The sequence below is a fragment of the Coregonus lavaretus genome (assembly GCF_964263955.1).
Source record: "Coregonus lavaretus genome assembly, chromosome: 33".
Taxonomy (NCBI): domain Eukaryota; kingdom Metazoa; phylum Chordata; class Actinopteri; order Salmoniformes; family Salmonidae; genus Coregonus; species Coregonus lavaretus.
In genome coordinates this window covers 13,295,331-13,315,323 of record NC_140020.1, presented here as the reverse complement: position 1 = coordinate 13,315,323, position 19,993 = coordinate 13,295,331, and the positions used below count along the sequence as shown (strand labels likewise).

Sequence of the window (19,993 nt, the reverse complement as noted above, 5' to 3'; positions counted from 1 at the left end):
GCCCATGTGTGTGTGTGTTTTAGTGTGTATATGTGTGAGTTTGTGTATTGGGTCTACCTATAAATCTCAGACTGGCTCTGTGCCACTGGCTTGGCCTCTATTTGCTTTTCAAATAATTTCCTATCTCCGTTAAAACGTCCATTCCCTTGTGGGATAAATCCTGACACTCTACCTAGCAGGAGGAGGGCACACTCTACCTAGCAGGAGGAGGGCACACTCTACCTAGCAGGAGGAGGGCACACTCTACCTAGCAGGAGGAGGGCACACTCTCCCTAGCAGGAGGAGGGCACACTCTGCCTAGCAGGAGGAGGGCACACTCTACCTAGCAGGAGGAGGGCACACTCTACCTAGCAGGAGGAGGGCACACTCTACCTAGCAGGAGGAGGGCACACTCTACCTAGCAGGAGGAGGGCACACTCTACCTAGCAGGAGGAGGGCACAGTCTACCTAGCAGGAGGAGGGCACACTCTACCTAGCAGGAGGAGGACACACTCTACCTAGCAGGAGGAGGGCACACTCTACCTAGCAGGAGGAGGGCACACTCTACCTAGCAGGAGGAGGGCACACTCTACCTAGCAGGAGGAGGGCACACTCTACCTAGCAGGAGGAGGGCACTCTCTACCTAGCAGGAGGAGGGCACACTCTACCTAGCAGGAGGAGGGCACTCTCTACCTAGCAGGAGGAAGGCACTCTACCTAGCAGGAGGAGGGCACACTCAACCAGGGTTTAACTCAACATCATGGCATCATTCACAGGCACTAACCTGCCTTGGAGGAGACAGCGCTAGGTCTCAGGGGAGTAGCCTATCGTAGACACCACACCAAAATACCTTACGCTGTCACAGGAATGGCCAACTCTTGAAATTCCTTTTGTCCCTACCGATGTAGGTAAAACAGCCTTTAGTTTTTATGCGCCGCATACTTGTAGTATATTTCTGAATATCCTACGCTTGGACGCACTAGTGCCTTTCGGGTATTTTAGGGTATTGGTGAATCTTCTCAGGCGAATGTGTTTTTTTTATCATTAGTATTTTTGTACTGTTGTATTTCTCATGCTCCTGCTTGTATTTGTGTAATTTGTATCACTGCTTCCTCATTATTTATTTATTTTGTATTTGCTGCATTTTTGTGAAAAACAGATTTTGGTCTCAATGGGATTTCCCTGCTTAAATAAAGGTTGAAATAAATAAATGCAAATAAATAAACATCCCATCAACATCTCCCTTCCAACTGCTCACAGCCCATATATAATAAAACATCCCATCACTGTTCTAGCAGTGTTGTCTGATGTCTGAAGGTAGCGGCCAGGCAGTGTGTCTGCCAGGGGAAGATGAGAGAGGTGAGGGTGTACAGAGGTCAGAGAGCGCTAGCTAGCTGTCAGGATGTGGACAGACAGACAGCTGAGGCTGGCCTCCGGCCCCGGGGACACAGCCCTCCACACAGCTCAAGTCTATCTGAACACAGAGTCATGACAAAACTCCACAGGCTACAGGCTGAGATCTGTCTCTAACTCTAAAGCCTTATCACAACACAGGCTGAGATCTGTCTCTACCTCTAAAACCCTGATCACAACACAGGCTGAGATCTGTCTCTACCTCTAAAACCCTGATCACAACACAGGCTGAGATCTGTCTCTACCTCTAAAACCCTGATCACAACACAGGCTGAGATCTGTCTCTACCTCTAAAACCCTGATCACAACACAAGCTGAGATCTGTCTCTACCTCTAAAACCCTGATCACAACACAGGCTGAGATCTGTCTCTACCTCTAAAACCCTGATCACAACACAGGCTGAGATCTGTCTCTACCTCTAAAACCCTGATCACAACACAGGCTGAGATCTGTCTCTACCTCTAAAACCCTGATCACAACACAGGCTGAGGATGAAAAGAGGGAGTAGAAAGTCAATACGATAGCAAAGTTGATCCTGGTTAGGGTACAACCAGCAAGTCTTTTCAGGTGGGGCTTAATCCTCACAAAAATCTCTGCTATTAGAATTTAACAGTGATCATAGTATATTTACCAAGGGTGGGATTAACACCTGGAGCATTACACGAAAGCAAATAACATAATCATTATACGTTGCCAAGTGGTGATGTCAGGAATAGTCCTATATGAACTATCAAACATGTCAATCCAACTTATTGTCGCGGTCATCTGGCAAAGTTTCAAGCTCACAAGGAACTATTTTTATTATCTCCTGTTAGAAAGTCAATGTAATATCAGAAAAAAACGTGTGCGTTATAATTATTCTAGCCAATTGAAATGTGAAAATACAGTGTAGAAGGTCAGATTTGGAACGCTTTAATGAGAAATGTGTTCATGTGAACTCTCAACATCTTTCCTCATTTCCTTTTCCAATACAACCCCTCCCATCTCCAACTTACCAAGCATTGTCCAGTGATGTCATCATATTGTGTGGCATGGCCGTGGCAGTCACAGGGTTCACATACTCCTTTGAACATGGTGCTATTAACCCTGCAATGCCCAGATGAACAAATCTGCAACACAAACAGTCACCAAGGCATATCATTATTAGACAATGAAAATAAGAGTACAGAATCTTGACAGTTTAAAGACACCGATTTGTAGATCAATAAAAAGCTAACGATGTAAAAACAAATTAACTGTCTCTCGACTGCTACAGGGGAAAAACAAAATAAATGAATGAAGATTTTTAGTCAGTGAAATTTGGAGTTTAATTGTCTCGCCTCATAAGTTGTTTACGGTTTGTAATTAGTCTTACAACAACGTAATTAATGCATCAATGTTGCTGAACTAAGTGCTTTGATTTCTGCAGTTGGAAAGAAAATTGTAACATCATTCTGTCAGTTTAGAAATGCATCAGGAATAGTAAGACAAAATTTGAATTTGAAATAATACATCTTCAGTACATTTTTTTATTAATAGCATTAATTGGGGTAAGCAACTTGAGGTAAAACAATGACTGTTTTTATCTGAGTAGGTACACACACTAATCCAAAAGCAAAACATGAGTTTGAATTTCAAGTAGGAGAATGAAGAGTAGAGAAATTTCTTTAGAAACACAAGCTTCACAATAGCATTGAAAATAAATGTGTTTCTTTAGAAACACAAGCTTTATCAGTCATTTTGTCAACTCTCCGTAGATACTGTGTTGTTCAATGCTCTCGTGGACACAGATCGGACACAACACACTGTCAGGCCTCGCTCCAAAAATGCTCTCATAAGGCTAAAAACAACAAGACAGAGAATGACAACAATAACAAACATGCCCTGTCTTGCTCTGCACTTTCCCTCTATACTGACTTTGTTGCTACCCTGTCATACCTCTGCAGAGAGGAAGGAAGGAAGGAAGGAAGGAAGGAAGGAAGGAAGGAAGGAAGGAAGGAAGGAAGGAAGGAAGGAAGGAAGGGCCAATGTAGGAAAAAGGCAAAAACAACACTCACAGTAAATAACAAATGACTTGTTTAGTTAAAGCAATGCCTAAATACATTTACATTACATTTTAGTCATTTAGCAGACGCTCTTACCCAGAGCGACTTACAGTTAGTGAGTGCATACATTTTATTTATTTTTTATTTATTTTTATACTGGCCCCCCGTGGGAATCGAACCCACAACCCTGGCATTGCAAACGCCATGCTCTACCAACTGAGCTACATCCCTGCCGGCCATTCCCTCCCCTACCCTGGACGACCCTGGGCCAATTGTGCGCCGCCCCATGGGTCTCCCGGTTGCGGCCGGCTACGACATACAGGAAGACTTGTTTAGTTAAAGCAATGCCTACATACAGGAAGACTTGTTTAGTTAAAGCAATGCCTACATACAGGAAGACTTGTTTAGTTAAAGCAATGCCTACATACAGGAAGACTTGTTTAGTTAAAGCAATGCCTACATACAGGAAGAGCACAATGGTAAGCATAGAACAGCGAGGATGTTTTCCTCAAAGGATAAGGACAGAGACAAAGCACAAGAGAAAAGCATGAAGGACCTAAAAACCAACACATACTATACTGTATAAATAGATAGATATTAGACCCCTGGGCATTGGGTGAAGAGAGTGTAAAACAATCACCAATACACATACTATGAGGATTTACCTCCGCTTTTCCCTTTCTAGAAAGGTTATGCTGTTGGATTTGGGGATATGAAACCTCAGGCAGCATTTTTCTCAGTTCTCTGGGCGTTTAATGGTTTTGCTGAGGGAGAAAGGATTAGTACTGAGCCGGGAGCCCTGCACACTTCACAGAATGCCACCGCTGTTATTCATTGAGGTCACATCTAGCGCTCCCTCCCTCTCCTTCGCCTATAAAGACCTGATGATAACCGTACATTCTATTTCATTCCTCCCCCCCCCCCCCACACACACACACTTGCTTGAGTCAGCACAAAATGCCACATGCAGAAATCAATACCCAACGCTTTTTTAAATAGAAAATACAGTTTTTAACCAAGAGTACAGATTGCTGCAATAGCAAAAACTTTTTTGTATTTGTACCTGTACGTCAGCTTCTCTTTACACAAGTCACCTACGCACACACTCGCGTAAGCATGCACACACACACACACACACACAAACCTACAAACCACACACACTTTACAATGAATGAATACTATTTTTTCTTTTTTACTGCCCTGAGGATAACATCAACCACAGAAAACCCCCAGCTGATTTTGCGAAAGAGCAGATGTAGGGTCAGATCAGTGTGGATCAGGACAGAGGAGGTTGCAGTGTGTGTGGTTACCTGTAGATGGCGACCCGCTCATTGCTGTGTGAGGCTTTGATGAGGAGGCTGGTCACATTAATTAGAGCCATCATGAAGTCCTTCATGCTGACAGGCAGGCCTGTCTCCTGATTCTCAAAGTGCTCAGGGTACAGCAGAGTTCTCTTTGTGCTCTCCGTGAAAGGGTACACTGGCAGACCGAACCGACTGTCAATCATTTTTATCCCGCTGCCCTGCAAGAGATGAAAATGTCAGTCTTCTTGCTCAAATATTTTTTATTGAACACACACAAGAATGGTGTATAGGTACCTGGTAGAAAAGACGAGTATGCAATTATTTTTATAAACATAAAAGAGCAGACCGATACAAAAAGACCCAGAGTTATAGGTACAAAATAAATAATACATGTCAGAGTCTTCTCTCTTTTTCCCCCCTCGTTTGAAAGACAGCATCCATGTTGGTGCATGTATTTATTCGCCACATGACAGAATGCAAAGTCTTGGCTCTGGCTGTCAATATTGGCCATAAACGGAGCAGGGCGCCACATATGAATAATACTCTATTCTGAGAAACCATGAATAGCTCAATTGTATAAAGAGTGACATTTCCTAATGTGAAACTTGTCTTTGTCCAGATTGTCCATCGACTCAATAAGTGTGTGAGTTATTATCAATGTATGCATAGTAATTTATGTGTAGGTGTGAGCTGGAAGGAAATAGAGAAATCTGTGTGAAAGCGTGTGAGAGTGTGTGTGTGAGTGAGTGAGTGAGTGAGTGAGTGAGTGAGTGAGTGAGTGAGTGAGTGAGTGAGTGAGTGAGTGAGTGAGTGAGATGGAAGCATTGCCAGGTAAACTTTAAGGGTAAGGTCGCTGGTGGGAATCATCAGAGAGGATTATCAGATGTTATTCATCCCGCTTGCTTATTTACTGTTCCAGTGGCTGTTGGGAAATTACAATTTATGGGTGCCGGCAACTTTATTTGCACTGAATTAATGGAGTCTACATGCAAAGCAGGGTTTAACTATCAATAAAGACCTGTCATACATCTCGGCTCCTCCCCCATCTCACATAGGACAAGTGCTCTCCTCTCTGCAATATATGAATAAAACCCAGTGACTGAGCTTAGGTGGCTGTCATCTGACACTAATGTGGCTGGCTCCCTCAAACTCATAATTCAAACAGTCATGTACGAACACCAGTATAACAAATACACACTGAAGCTGAAGAGGGATCTCTCTGACCAACCTCCACGGATATCATCCAACAATCAGTAAAAACAGCATATTTTGGATTGAAAAGGGTTGAAATTGTGTTGTTAGAAGAGCATTTGATCATTGATTGAACTAGAGAGCAGGCTCTCTTGCTGGTTGAGAGATCCACTGGATAAACTCATTATTCAGGATAAACTCAAAGGATGTAATCATGATCTGAGTTCTCCAGCTTTTGTAAAGAGGCCAAGAGGACATACATATCAATGTCACATCGCATTTGCGTGACTGTGTCCGTGACTGTGTGTGTGTGTGTGTGTGTGTGTGTGTGTGTGTGTCAGTGACTGTGTGTGTGTGTCCATGAATGTGTGTGTGTCTGGGCATGCATGTGTGTGTGCGTGTGTATGAATCCCTTCATTCAGAGCACAGTGTTGAGGGAGAAAACCTCAACACATTCCTCATGGATCACACACACACAAATAAAAGACAGCAAATGAATCCTCTCATGGCACTCGGCTGACTGAAGATGAAAATGATGACAGATGAACCGCTGGTCCACGATAGAGAGTTAATAAAAGGACACCTTGCTAGCGTAATAGCCCAAGACGACGGCGAGAACGGACGATAGAGAAAAAGTGTGTGTTGCGCATCACTCCCAAGGTCACCGCCGGTCATCTACTCCATGTTAGGAATGATTAAACAACTCTATAATAAATCCTTTAATTGATTCGCACACCGCTTCGGCAAAGTTGTGTGAGCGACAATAGAACAATAGAACAGCTGACTTCAAAGCGGGGCCTTTTATTGACCGTTTCACGACTGAGGAGTAGATAATGAAGCAGGCCTTTATTCAGAGCAGCGTGCGATTGGGACCCCATACCTATATTAATCAAACGAAACAAATCATTTTTACGTGACAATCGGATAGGCCTCAGAGAGCCTTTGCTGTGAGATATACTATATATACCCAAAAGTATGTGGACAACCCTTCAAATTAGTGGATTCTGCTATTTCAGCCACACCCGTTGCTGACAGGTGTATAAAATTGAGCGCACAGCCATGCAATCTCCATAGACAAACATTGGCAGTAGAATGGCCTTACTGAAGAGCTCAGTGACTTTCAACGTGACACCGTCATAGGATGCTACCTTTCCAACAAGTCAGTTCATCAAATTTCTGGCCTGCTAGAGCTGCCCCGGTCAACTGTTAGTGCTGTTATTGTGAAGTGGAAACGTCTAGGAGCAACAACGACTTAGCCGTGAAGTGGTAGGCCATACAAGCACACAGAACGGGACCGCCGAGCGCTGACGCGCGTAGTGCGTAAAAATCGTCTGTAACACTCACTACCGAGTTCCAAACTGCACAATAACTGTTCGTCGGGAGCTTCATTTAATGGGTTTCCATGGCCGAACAGCCGCACACAAGCCTAAGATCACCATGTGCAATGCCAAGCGTTGGCTGGAGTGGTGTAAAGCTCGCCGCCATTGGACTCTGGAGCAGTGGAAACACATTCTCTGTAGTGATGAATCACGCTTCACCATCTGGCAGTCCGACGAACAAATCTGGGTTTGGCGGATGCTACCTGCCCCAATGCATAGTGCCAACTGTAAAGTTTGGGGGAGGAGGAATAATGGTCCCTTAGTTCCAGTGAAAGGAAATCTTAACGCTACAGCATACAATGACAATCTAGACGATTCTGTGCTTCCAACTTTGTGGAAACAGTTTAGGGAAGGCCCTTTCCTGTTTCAGCATGACAATGCACCCATGCACAAAGCGAGGTCCATATAGAAATGGTTTCTTGAGATCGGTGTAGAAGAACTTGACTGGCCTGCACAGAGCCCTGACCTCAACCCCATCGAACACCTTTGGGATGAATTGGAACGCCGACTGCAAGCCAAGCCTAATCGCCCAACATCAGTGCCCGACCTCACTAATGCTCGTGGCTGAATGGAAGCAAGTCCCAGCAGCAACGTTCCAATATCTAGTGGAAAGCCTTCCCAGAAGAGTGGAGGCTGTTATAGCAGCAAAGGGTGGAACAACCCCCTATTAATGCCCATGATTTTGGAACGAGATGTACTTTGGTAATGTAGTGTATCTTCTGAGTGCTGCACAAACTAATGCAGAGGCATGGTTTAGTATAGAGTTAGACCAACTGAATAGATACAAACTTCTCTGGGGACTACTCTATGTTCATGTTAATGAACAGTGTTTGTTATATGGTTATAATATAAAAATATATACATTTCAGCCATTGCTGTCATGTTGGATGATACAGCTTTGTCAACAGAGCACTTGTAAAAAGCATTAAAGTCTACTCTGAGAAACAACCTCCATGCTTAATTTGATGAAGGATCCTCACTTCGAAGAACTCATTCTTGTCTTATTCGCAAGCTTGTATCGATTTCGGTAGACAACTCTGTAGATATCCAAACATGAATTTTGTCTCGCATTATTCCACACTAGCCTTCTTCTCTGAGTAACCTCTTCATTGAAGTTACCCTGTGTGAGAAAGATAGAGCACTGCCATGGGGACCAGCAGGAATTTGTAAGAAAACTGCATATGGGACACAAAAGACTGCAGCACTACTAAGCTGAGCTCATTTTTGGACGATCAGCTAATGACAGCCAGATGCTGTCTAATACCTAGGAGCACACACAGACACAGAGATGTGCACACACACACCAACACGCATGCACACGCGCGCGCGCGCACACACACACAACACATAGTTTTGCACCAAACCTTTTTTTAAATGAAAACAGACATATCATTCAGACATGTCTGGCGTGAAATTCAACAAAAGATAAAAGGATCTTTAGAACTGCAGAGGGACATGTCACATGATCAGTCTGGGCCAATCAGGTTGAACATGACTTTGACCAACATTCTCTATGTTAGCACTTGCTCTATGAATGAGTTCTTGTTGGCACCTAACCTAAAGTACACTGAACAAAAATATAAACGCAACATGTAAAGTGTTGGTCCCATGTTTCATGTGCTGAAATAAAATATCTCAGAAATGTTCCATACGCACAAAAAGCTTATTTCTCTCAAATGTTGTGCACAAATTTGTTTACATCCCTGTTAAAAAAGCATATCTCCTTTGCCAAGACAATGCATCCACCTGACAGGAGTGGCATATCAAGAAGCTGATTAAACAGCATGATCATTACACAGGTGAACCTTGTGCTGGGGACAATAAAAAAAATAAAAGGCCACTCTAAATGAACAGTTTTGTCACACAACACAATGCCCCAGATGTCTCAAGCAATTGGCAAGCTGACTGCAGGAATGTCCACCAGTGATGTTGCCAGAGAATGTAATGATAATTTCTCTACCATAAGCAGCCTCCAACGTCGTTTTAGAGAATATGGCAGTACGTCCAACCGGCCTCACAACCGCAGACCACGTGTAACCATGCCAGCCCAGGACCTCCACATCCGGCATCTTCACCTGTGGGATCGTCTGAGACCAGCCACCCGGACAGCTGATGAAACTGTGGGTTTGCACAACCAAGAATTTCTGCACAAACTGTCAGAAACCATCTCAGGGAAGTTCTTCTACGTGAATCCCGGTTTCAACTGTACCGGGCAGATGGCAGACAGCGTGTATGGTGTCGTATGGGTGAGCGGTTTGCTGATGTCAAAGTTGTGAACAGAGTGCCCCATGGTGGCGGTGGGGTTATGGTATGGGCAGGCATAAGCTACTGACAATTAACACAATTGCATTTTATCGATGGCAATTTGAATGCACAGAGATACCGTGACGAGATCCTGAGGCCCATTGTTGTGCCATTCATCCACTGCCATCACCTCATGTTTCAGCATGATAATGCACGGCCCCATGGATCTGTCCTGGAAGCTGAAAATGTCCCAGTTCTTCCATGGCCTTGTCGTGACGTGACTTTTAACATTAATCTGAAGACTGTTATTTCTCAAATTAAATTAATCATGTAAAAATTTACTCATTAGGATTTGGGGCACCACGAGAGCGGTTGTTTAAAGAGTTACCATCTCCCGAATTAAACTCTAGAAGGTCTATACCTATCACATCGATAAACAGTCAACTTGTTAATCATAACCTTGTATCATGTACTTATTCTGAACATTGTAACCTCCTTGCATCTGCAAAAACCCGAGCCTTCCTTATGATTCAGTACTACACAAATTGGTTTAATTATTTATTTATTTACTAGCTAACTAAATGGAAATGCAGGATAACATACACACTTAATACATTAAAAACAAGTCCCTAGCGGACTGACAACATCACTGCTTGTTACAAAAAACATGGAGAGGTAGAGAGACAGGGACAGAGACACTGTGATGGGTGATTTGAAGGAGTCAGGTGCAGGAGGGTAAATCACAGAATAACAGGATTTATTCCGGAATACAGAGTTAAGCAGCAATGCGTCAAAACAGTCCATTGCGCAAAACAGGCACACTGGAACAAACAAGGCACACAGGGAAAAGAACCCGGCAATATAAAATACAAGGAGCTCAACCGAGCTTCACTCTCCACACAATAAACAATCACACACAAAGACAAGGGGGCAGAGGGAACACTTAAATAGGTACTGATGAGGGGATATGAACCAGATGTGTGTAATAAACAAGACAAAACAAATGGAATGATGAGATGAGGAGCGGCAGTGGCTAGAAGGCCGGTGACGATGAATGCCGAAGCCTGCCCGAACCAGGAGAGGAGGCAGCTTCGGAGGAAGTCGTGAAAGTACCCCCCCCCCCCCCCCCCCCCCCCCCCTCCCCCCCTTGACGTGCAGCTCCAGCAGCGCGCCTAAACCGGCCTCGGGGACGGCCAGGAGGACGCGGAGCAGGGCGAGCCGGATGGCAACGGTGGAAATCCCGCAACAGGGAGGAGGGATCGAGGATATCCCTCAACGGGACCCAGCACCATTCCTCCGGACCGTACCCCTCCCACTCCACGAGGTACTGAAGGCCTCCCACCCGACGCCTCGAATCCAGGATGGAACGGACGGAGTACGCCGGGGCCCCCTCGATGTCCAGAGGAGGCGGAGCGACCTCCCACACCTCAGACTCCTGGAGCGGACCAGCCACCACCTGCCTGAGGAGAGACACATAGAACGAGGGGTTAATACGATAATCCGGCGGGAGTAATAACCTATAGGTAACCTCGTTTATTCTCCTCAGGACTTTGAATGGCCCCACAAACTGCGGGCTCAGCTTCCGGCAGGGCAGGCGGAGGGGCAGATTCCTGGTCGAGAGCCAGACCTGATCACCTGGTACAAAGACCGGGGCCTCACTGCGGAGGCAGTCAGCATTGGCCTTCTGACGACACACGGCGTGTTGGAGGTGGACGTGAGCAGCATTCCATGTCTCCTCCGCGCCACCGAAACCAGTCATCCACCGCAGGAGCCTCGGTCTGGCTCTGATGCCATGGTGCCAGAACCGGTTGATAACCTAAAACACATTGGAATGACATTAGGTAGCGGAGGAGTGACGGAGAGAGTTCTGGGCATATTCAGCCCATGGCAAGAGCACTGACCACTCCCCCGGCCGGTCCTGGCAGTAGGACCGCAGGAACCTACCCACTTCCTGATTCACACGTTCCACCTGCCCATTAGACTCGGGGTGAAAACCAGAGGTCAGGCTGACCGAGACCCCCAGACATTCCATGAATGACTTCCAGACCTTGGATGTGAACTGGGGACCCCGGTCAGACACTATGTCCTCTGGTACCCCGTAGTGCCGGAAGAAGTGTGTAAACAGGGCCTACACAGTCTGCAGGGCCGTGGGGAGACCGGGCAGAGAAAGGAGGATGCAGGCTTTGGAAAAGCGGTCCACAACGACCAGGATGGTGGTGTTACCTTGAGAGAGGGGAAGATTAGGAAGGAAATCAATACTCAAGTGGGACCATTGCCGTTGTGGAACTTGTAAAGGCTGTAACTTACCCGCTGGGAGGTGCCTAGGTGCCTTACTCATGGCGCACACCGAGCAGGAGGAGACATACACCCTCACGTCCTTAGCCAAGGTAGGCCACCAGTACTTTCCGGTCAGGCAGCGCACTGTACGAGCAATACCTGGGTGACCAGAGGAGGGGGACATGTGTGCCCAATAGATCAGACGGTCACAGAGAAGAGCAGGCATGTACTGCAGCCCAGCTGGACACTGAGGTGGAGATGGCTCTGTGCGTAATGCCTGCTCCATATCCGCGTTCATCGCCCATACTACCGGCGCCACAATAAAGGAGGCCGGGAGTATGGGGGTGTTGTCTCTGGGCCTCTCCTGTGTCGTACAGCCGTGACAGTGCGTCTGCCTTTACGTTCTTTGCACCCGGGATGTATGATAGTGTAAAATCAAACCGGGTGAAGAATAGGGCCCACCTGGCCTGGCGAGGATTCAGCCTCCTCGCTGCCCGGATGTACTCCAGGTTACGGTGGTCCGTCCAGATGAGGAAAGGGTGTTTCGCCCCTTCGAGCTAGTGCCTCCACATGGTCAGGGCTCGGACAACAGCCAACAGCTCCCGATCACCAATGTCGTAGTTCTGCTCTGCCGGGCTGAGATTCTTGGAGAAGAAGGCACAGGGGCGGAGCTTGGGTGACATGCCCGAGCGTTGAGATAGGACCGCGCCTATCCCTACCTCGGACGCATCCACCTCCAGTACGAATGGTAGTGATGGATTGGGGTGGGCCAGTACCGGGGCTGAGGTGAACAGACCCCTCAGGTTACTGAAGGCCCTGTCAGCCTCAGCAGACCAGCGGAGCCGGGCCGGCCCACCCTTCAACAGAGATGTGATGGGCGCTGCGACCTTGCCAATGTGACGAGTACTGAGTATACGAAGAGGCAGGACGCAGACACAGGAATTAACAAGGTCAAGGTTTACTTAAACAATTACAAAGAGAAATAACAACACGACACGAAGCTAAACAATCACACACAACATATTAGAGAACAGTCCAGGGCTAAATAGGGGTGGTGATGAGATGATGAGGTGCAGGTGCGCTGGAGGTGATTAGGGTGCATTGGGTTTCCATTCCGGTGTTGCCGAGGTGGTGCGCTCAGACCGGTGGCTCAGTAGACCGGAGAATCAGAGTGCCGGAGGGGAACAACGGGAGGAGACGTGACAGTACCCCCCCCCCTCCGGAGGCGCGGCTCCAGCTCCCGAATTAGGTTGGGGTCCAGAACGTCCCCAGCCGGAACCCAGCTCCTCTCCTCAGGACCACACCCCTCCCAGTCCATCAGGTAATGTATCCGTCCCCCACGGAACCTGGAGTCCAGCAGATCCCTCACTGCATACGCCGGACTCCCGTCAATGTCCAGGGGCGGAGGAGGCGTACCCCGGGGGACGGCATCCGCCAGAGGACCAGGAACCACCGGCCTGAGGAGAGACACATGAAAAGTGGATGAGACACGGTAGTGAGGGGGAAGGAGCAGCTGGTATGATACCTCATTTATCCGCCGGAGGACCTTAAACGGCCCCACAAAACAGGAGCTCAGTTTCTTGCAGGGCAGATGGAGAGGGAGGTTTTTGGTGGACAGCCAGACGCGATCCCCAGGCTGGAATACAGGGGCCTCACTGGGTGGCGGTCGGCTTGGTCCTTCTGCCGACGAATGGCCCTCTAGAGATGGACATGGGCTGCGTCCCAGACCTGTCCGGCCCTGTGGACCCTCTCGTCGACAGCGGGCGCATCGGTCTGGCAGGGTGTCCAAGGGTCCAGGGCCGGCTGGTACCCCAGGACGCACTGAAAGGGAGTGAGCCCCGTGGAGGAGTGAATTCTGGGCATTTTCTGCCAGGAAAGAAACCTTGCCCACTCACCTTTCCGGTCCTGACAGTGGAAATGAAGAAACCTCCCCAGCTCCTGGTTCATGCGCTCCACCTGCCCATTTGACTGAGGCCTATACCTGGAAGTGAGGCTGGCCATGGCCCCGATCTTCTCCAGGAAAGCCTTCCACACTCGGGAGGTGAATTGGGGGCCATGGTCCGAGACGATGTCCTCCGGAAGTCCATAATTCCGGAAGACCTGTTGGAACAGGACCTCAGCGACCTAGAGAGCAGAAGGAAGACCAGTTAGTGGCAAAAAACGGCATGATTTGGAGAACCGATCTACGACCACCATGACTGTGGTGAAGCCGTCAGAACGTGGAAGATCGGTGACAAAGTCTATGGACAGGTGTGACCAAGGTCGCTGAGGCACTGTGAGAGGCACTAGTTTGCCTGCCGGGGTGTTCCGAGGTGTCTTCGTTTGGGCACATACGGAACAGGAGTTGACATAGCGGGAGACATCAGAAGCCAAGGTGTGCCACCAGTATTTTGGGGCTAGAGAATGCAGGGTGCGCGTAATACCAGAGTTCCCTGCCGTAAGGGTAGTGTGCATCCAGATCAGCAGGCGGTCACGGACACTGGTGGGTACATACATGCGCCCCGGAGGGGCGTTGGCAGGCGCTGGGTCCTCCTGAGCCGCCAGGCAGATGTCTTCGTTCACATTCCAAACGACAGGTGCAATGATGAGAGACGAGGGCAGGATAGGACCCCCCAGATCCTTCCTTTCTCCGGTATGGTGCATCCTGGAGAGTGCGTCGGCCTTCACATTCTGGGATCCTGGTCGGTAGGACAGAATAATTTGGAAGCGAGTGAGAAAAATGGGCCCACCTGGCTTGACGAGAGTTCATCCGTTTCACTGCCCATATGTGCTCCAAATTCCTGTGGTCAGTAAGAATCCGGAATGGATGGACTGCGCCCTCCAGCCAGTGTCTCCATTCCTCCAGAGCAAGGACCAACGCCAACAGCTCCCTGTCTCCAACTCCATAGTTCCTCTCTGCAGGGGTAAGCTTTTTAGAGAAAAAGGCACAGGGATACGTTTTCTCTGCCTTACCGTGCCGATGGGAGAGGACCGCACCCACGCCCTCCTCCGATGCGTCCACCTCCAGGATGAAAGGACGAGATGGATCTGGTTGTTTTAGGATGGGCGCTGTGGTGAACCTCTCCTTCAGCCTCTTGAAGGCAGCGTCAGCCTCAGGGTTCCAGGCCAGCTTCTGAGGCCCACCCTCAAGGAGAGAGCTGAGTGGGGCGTCTGTGGAGCTGAAGGACCTGATGAAACGCCGGTAGAAATTAGCGAAGCCCAGGAAGCTCTGTAGGCCCTTGATGGTGGTGGGAACTGGCCATCACCTGACGGCGTCCGTCTTCACTCTTTCCATGAACACCCCCTGAGGACTGATCCGGTATTCCAGGAAGGAGATGGCCTGTTGGTGGAATTCGCATTTTTCCCCTTCACCAACAGGCTGTGTTCCCGGAGGCGGAGTAGGACAGCTCGGACGTCCCTGACGTGCTCCTCGAACGTAGCCGAGTAGATCAGGATATCGTCGATGTACACCACCACCTGTCTACTCAGCATGTCCCGGAACACATCATTGACGAAGGACTGGAACACAGAAGGAGCGTTGGCGAGGCCGTAGGGCATGACGCAGTATTCATAGTGGCCTGAGGTAGTGCTGAATGCCGTCTTCCACTCATCTCCTTCCCAGATTCGGATCAGGTTGTAGGCACTCCTCAGGTCCAACTTGGTAAAGTACCGGGCCCTTCGTAGCTGCTCGATGGCCGACGGAACCAGACGGAGGGGGTACCAGTACTTGGTGGTGACTGCGTTCAGCCCCCTGTAGTCAATGCATGGTCTCAGTCCTCCGTCCTTTTTGGCCATGAAGTAGAAGCTGGCGGAGGCAGGAGAGGTAGAGCGTCTGATGAACCCCTGTTTCAGGGTCTCCACCACATACTTCTCCATGGCCTCAGTCTCCGGCATGGAAAGGGGGTAAATGCGACTCTTCGGGGGGTGTTGTCCCTCCAGCAGGTCAATGGCGCAGTCCCAGGGCCTGTGAGGAGGGAGACACGTAGCCTTTACTGAAGAGAAGACATCGGAGAGATCTGCATACTCACGTGGAATGTTGGGCTGGAGGGCGGACTCCGGACTCTCCACTGACGTGGAACAACAAACCACCGGCAGGCAGGTCTTCCGGCATGAGGCAGACCAGGCTGTGATCCTCTTGGTGCTCCAATTGATGGTGGGGTTGTGTAGTCTGAGCCAGGGCAATCCCAAGACGATCCGGGGAAGGGGTGACGTGATGATGTGGAATGACAGCTCCTCGTGGTGCGGGAATGGTGATGGTGATGGGGAGAGTGACGTGCGGAATAGTGCCTGATCCAAGGGGTTTATTGTCCAATGTGTTGACGTGTAGCGGAGATGGCAGTGGCACGGTGGGCAACCACCATTCAGAGACCAGCTCCCTATCTACAATGTTCCCCGCTGATCCGGAATCTATCATAGCAGTAGAAATGGAAGAGAAGGAATAACCAGACACCGTTATGGGGACTAAAAACAATGGTTTTGTGATAGGAGCTGACATAACACTCACGGAGCGGCGACGGGAGTCATACCGCCAAGATAGGGAGCCGCCAGGAGATCTGTGGTCCGTGGTGGTGTAGGGGGTGCTGCCTACCTCCATTGGTGAGGACTCGGAAGCAGGGCTGCTTCCATAGCTCAGATGGGGTGAGCGTCGAGGCTCTGGGAGGTGTTGGGAACGCCGTCTCTCTCTCAACATGTCGTCAAGACGGATGGACGTGGTGATGAGAGTATCAAGGTCCATCTTGTCGTCCCGACATGCGAGTTCCGTCTTGATGTCCTCCCGTAAGCCTTTCCTGAAGGCCGTGCGCAGAGCACGCTCATTCCAGCCGGATGACGCTGCCACCGTGCGAAAGCTCAGAGCGTACTCAGACGCGGGCCCCTCTCTCTGTTGTAGATGGAGGAGACGCTCACCCCCGTCCTTTCCCTCCGTGGAATGATCAAACACCGCCCTGAACCGAGAGAGGAAGGTGGGGTAGGGTAGTGCCACTGCCTCCTCTCCTTCCCAGACTGCCATGGCCCAATCCAGCACCTTTCCTTTAAGTAGAGAAATCACCAGCACTATCCTGGCTTGGTCAGATGGATATGCCCCAGGCTGACGCGCCAGATAAAGTGAAATCTGTAGCAGGAAGCCGCTATATTTAATAGTTTTACCGTCATAGCACTCCGGTAGGGCGAGGGTTCCCACAGAAGTAGGTGATAGCCCGGGAATAGGTGGATTGGGGGCACTCGCCGCTCCCTGACGTGGAACCAGAGCACTGGGCAGATTATGCAGAGTTTGGAGCACTTCCTGCATGGCGGCGTTCAACTGGGCAAGCTGCTGCTGGTGCTGGTCGAGGCACTGGGAAACTCCTGCTGCATCCATTTTCATTTGGTGTGTGATTCTGTGACGAGTACTGAGTATACGAAGAGGCAGGACGCAGACGCAGGAATTAACAAGGTCAAGGTTTACTTAAACAATGACAAAGAGAAATAACAAAGATAGAGTACACGACACGAAGCTAAACAATCACACACAACATATTACAGAACAGTCCAGGGCTAAATAGAGGTGGTGATGAGATGATGAGGTGCAGGTGCGCTGGAGGTGATTAGGGTGCGTTGGGTTTCCATTCCGGTGTTGCCGAGGTGGTGCGCTCAGACTGGTGGCTCAGTAGACTGGCGAATCAGAGCGCCGGAGGGGAGCAACGGGAGGAGACCTGACAGCCAAAGCCACAGATAAACCTCCGATAGTAGTTGGCAAAGCTAATAATGTGCTGCACCTCCTTTACCGTGGTTGGAGTCGGCCAATTACGCACGGCTGAAATGCAATCTCCCTCCATCTCCACACCTGAGGTGGTAATGTGGTTTCCGAGGAAGGAGACGGACTGTTGGAAAAACAGACACTTTTCTGCCTTGGCATAGAGGTAATGTTCCAACAGTCGGGCCAGCACTTTGCGAACCAGGGACACATGCTCGGCGCGCGTAGCGGAATACACCAGAATGTCATTGATGTAGACCACTACACCGTGACCAAGCATGTCCCGAAACACCTCGTTCACAAAGGAATGGAAGACGGATGGAGCATTCATCAAACCATAAGGCACCACCAGGTATTCGTAATGCCCCGTGGTTGTGCTGAATGCTGTCTTCCACTCGTCCCCCTCTCGGACACGCACCAGGTTGTACACACTCCGGAGATCTAATTTTGTGAAGAAGCACGCCCCATACATTGACTCGATCACAGATGGAATGAGGGGTAGAGTATAACTAAATCGTATCGTCCCCTTGTTCAGTGATCGGTAATCAAAGCAAGGGCGCAGACCTCCGTCTTTCTTATTCACAAAAAAGAAACTCGAGGAGGCGGGAGAAGTGGAGGGACCTATAAACCCCAGGCGCAGGGACTCTGAGACTTATGTCTCTATTTTGTATACATCTGGCCCTTCATTGGACACTGTGTTAACAAACCTCCAAACGAGCTTTAATGCCATACAACACTCCTTCCGGGGCCTCCAACTGCTCTTAAACGCTAGTAAAACTAAATGCATGCTCTTCAATCGAACGCTGCTTACACCCGCCTGCCCGACTAGAATCACTACTCTCGGCGGGTCTGACTTAGAATATGTGGACACCTACAAATACCTAGGTGTCTGGTTAGACTGTAAACTCTCCTTCCAGACTCACATTAAGCATCTCCAATCCAAAGTTAAATCGAGAATCGGCTTCCTATTGCGCAACAAAGCCTATCTATAAATCACTTCTAGGCAAATCCCCGCCTTATCTTAGCTCATTGGTCACCATAGCAACACACACCCGTAGTATGCGTTCCAGCAGGAATATCTCACTGGTCATCCCCAAAGCCAACACCTCCTTTGGTCGCCATTCCTTCCAGTTCTCTGCTGCAAATGACTGGAACGAACTGCATAAATCTCTGAAGCTGGAGACACTTATCTCCCTCACTAACTTTAAGCATCAGTTGTCAGAGCAGATAACCGATCACTGCACCTGTACACAGCCCATCTGTAATTAGCCCACCCAACTACCTCATCCCCATATTGTTATTTACATTGTTATTTATTTTGCTCATTTGCACCCCAGTATCTCTATTTGCACATCATCTTCTGCACATCTATCACTCCAGTGTTAATACTAAATTATAATTGTAATTATTTTGCACTATGGCCTATTTATTGCCTTACCTCCATAACTTACTACATTTGCACACACTGTATATAGATTTTATATTGTGTTATTGACTGTACGTTTTGTTTATTCCATATGTAACTCTGTGTTGTTGTTTTTTTTACCGCACTGCTTTGCTTTATCTTGGCCAGGTCGCAGTTGCAAATGAGAACTTGTTCTCAACTGGCTTACCTGGTTAAATAAAGGTTAAATACAAAATAAAAATAGCCTCTGTTTCAGCCTGTTACAGGGGATACACATGACTCCTGGGAGGCACAGCATCTACCCGGAGGTTTATCGCGCAATCCCCCGCCCGATGAGTTGGTCATTTAATCGCCTGCGATTTGGAAATCGCGTGCGCCAAATCAAGGTATTCGGGGGGAATGCACACGGTGGAGGTACTGTCTGGACTTTCCACCATGGTTGCACCAACGGAAAAACCTAAACACCTACCCTGACACTCTCGCGACCACCCCATGAGAACCCTCTGCGGCCATGAAAAGGTGGGGTTGTGGAGCGCTAACCAGGGAAGACCTAACACAACAGGGAAATCAGGACACTCAATAATAATAAAAAAGTGACTTTCTCTCGATGAGTCATGTGTGTAACCATAGTGACTGGTGCTGTAACCTCCCTAAGAACCCTGACCCTAATGGTCGACTGTCAAGTGCTCTGATGGTGAGTGGAATGGATTGGGGAACCAATGTAATGCCTAGACTATGTGAAAATGACCTGTCCATAAAGTTCCCAGCTGCGCCTAAATTGACCAGCGCCTTACACTGGGGAACTACAATGTAATAAGGAAAGTGGATGGGTAGGGTACAGTGCGAAGCAGAGGGCTCTGAACGAGTGCCCTGCCTGCCGCCTCCAGACCCAAAAGAACGATGAGGGCCCGCTCGTTCCACCCGGACCCAGCTGCTAGAGTTCGAAACTCCAGGGCGAAGTCCTGCGCGGTCCTCGTCCCCTGCCTCAGGTGGACCAGCCGCTCACCCGCCTCTCTACCCTCGGGCGGGTGATCGAAGACAGCCCGACAGAGGCGAGCAAACTCAC

At 48.9% G+C, this 19,993-nt stretch overlaps 1 protein-coding gene across 1 annotated transcript in view; it reads right to left on the bottom strand.

Annotated features, from left to right (window-relative positions):
- The window catches only part of LOC311108147 (laminin subunit alpha-2-like), a gene marked incomplete at both ends in the record, with an annotated part of 179,802 nt that overhangs the window by 86,505 nt on the left and 73,304 nt on the right, over positions 1-19,993 (bottom strand). The window contains 3 exon segments of the mRNA XM_084150775.1: positions 2,389-2,502; positions 3,179-3,212; positions 4,728-4,939. Coding sequence (XP_084006901.1) covers positions 2,389-2,502; positions 3,179-3,212; positions 4,728-4,939 — 360 coding nt within the window.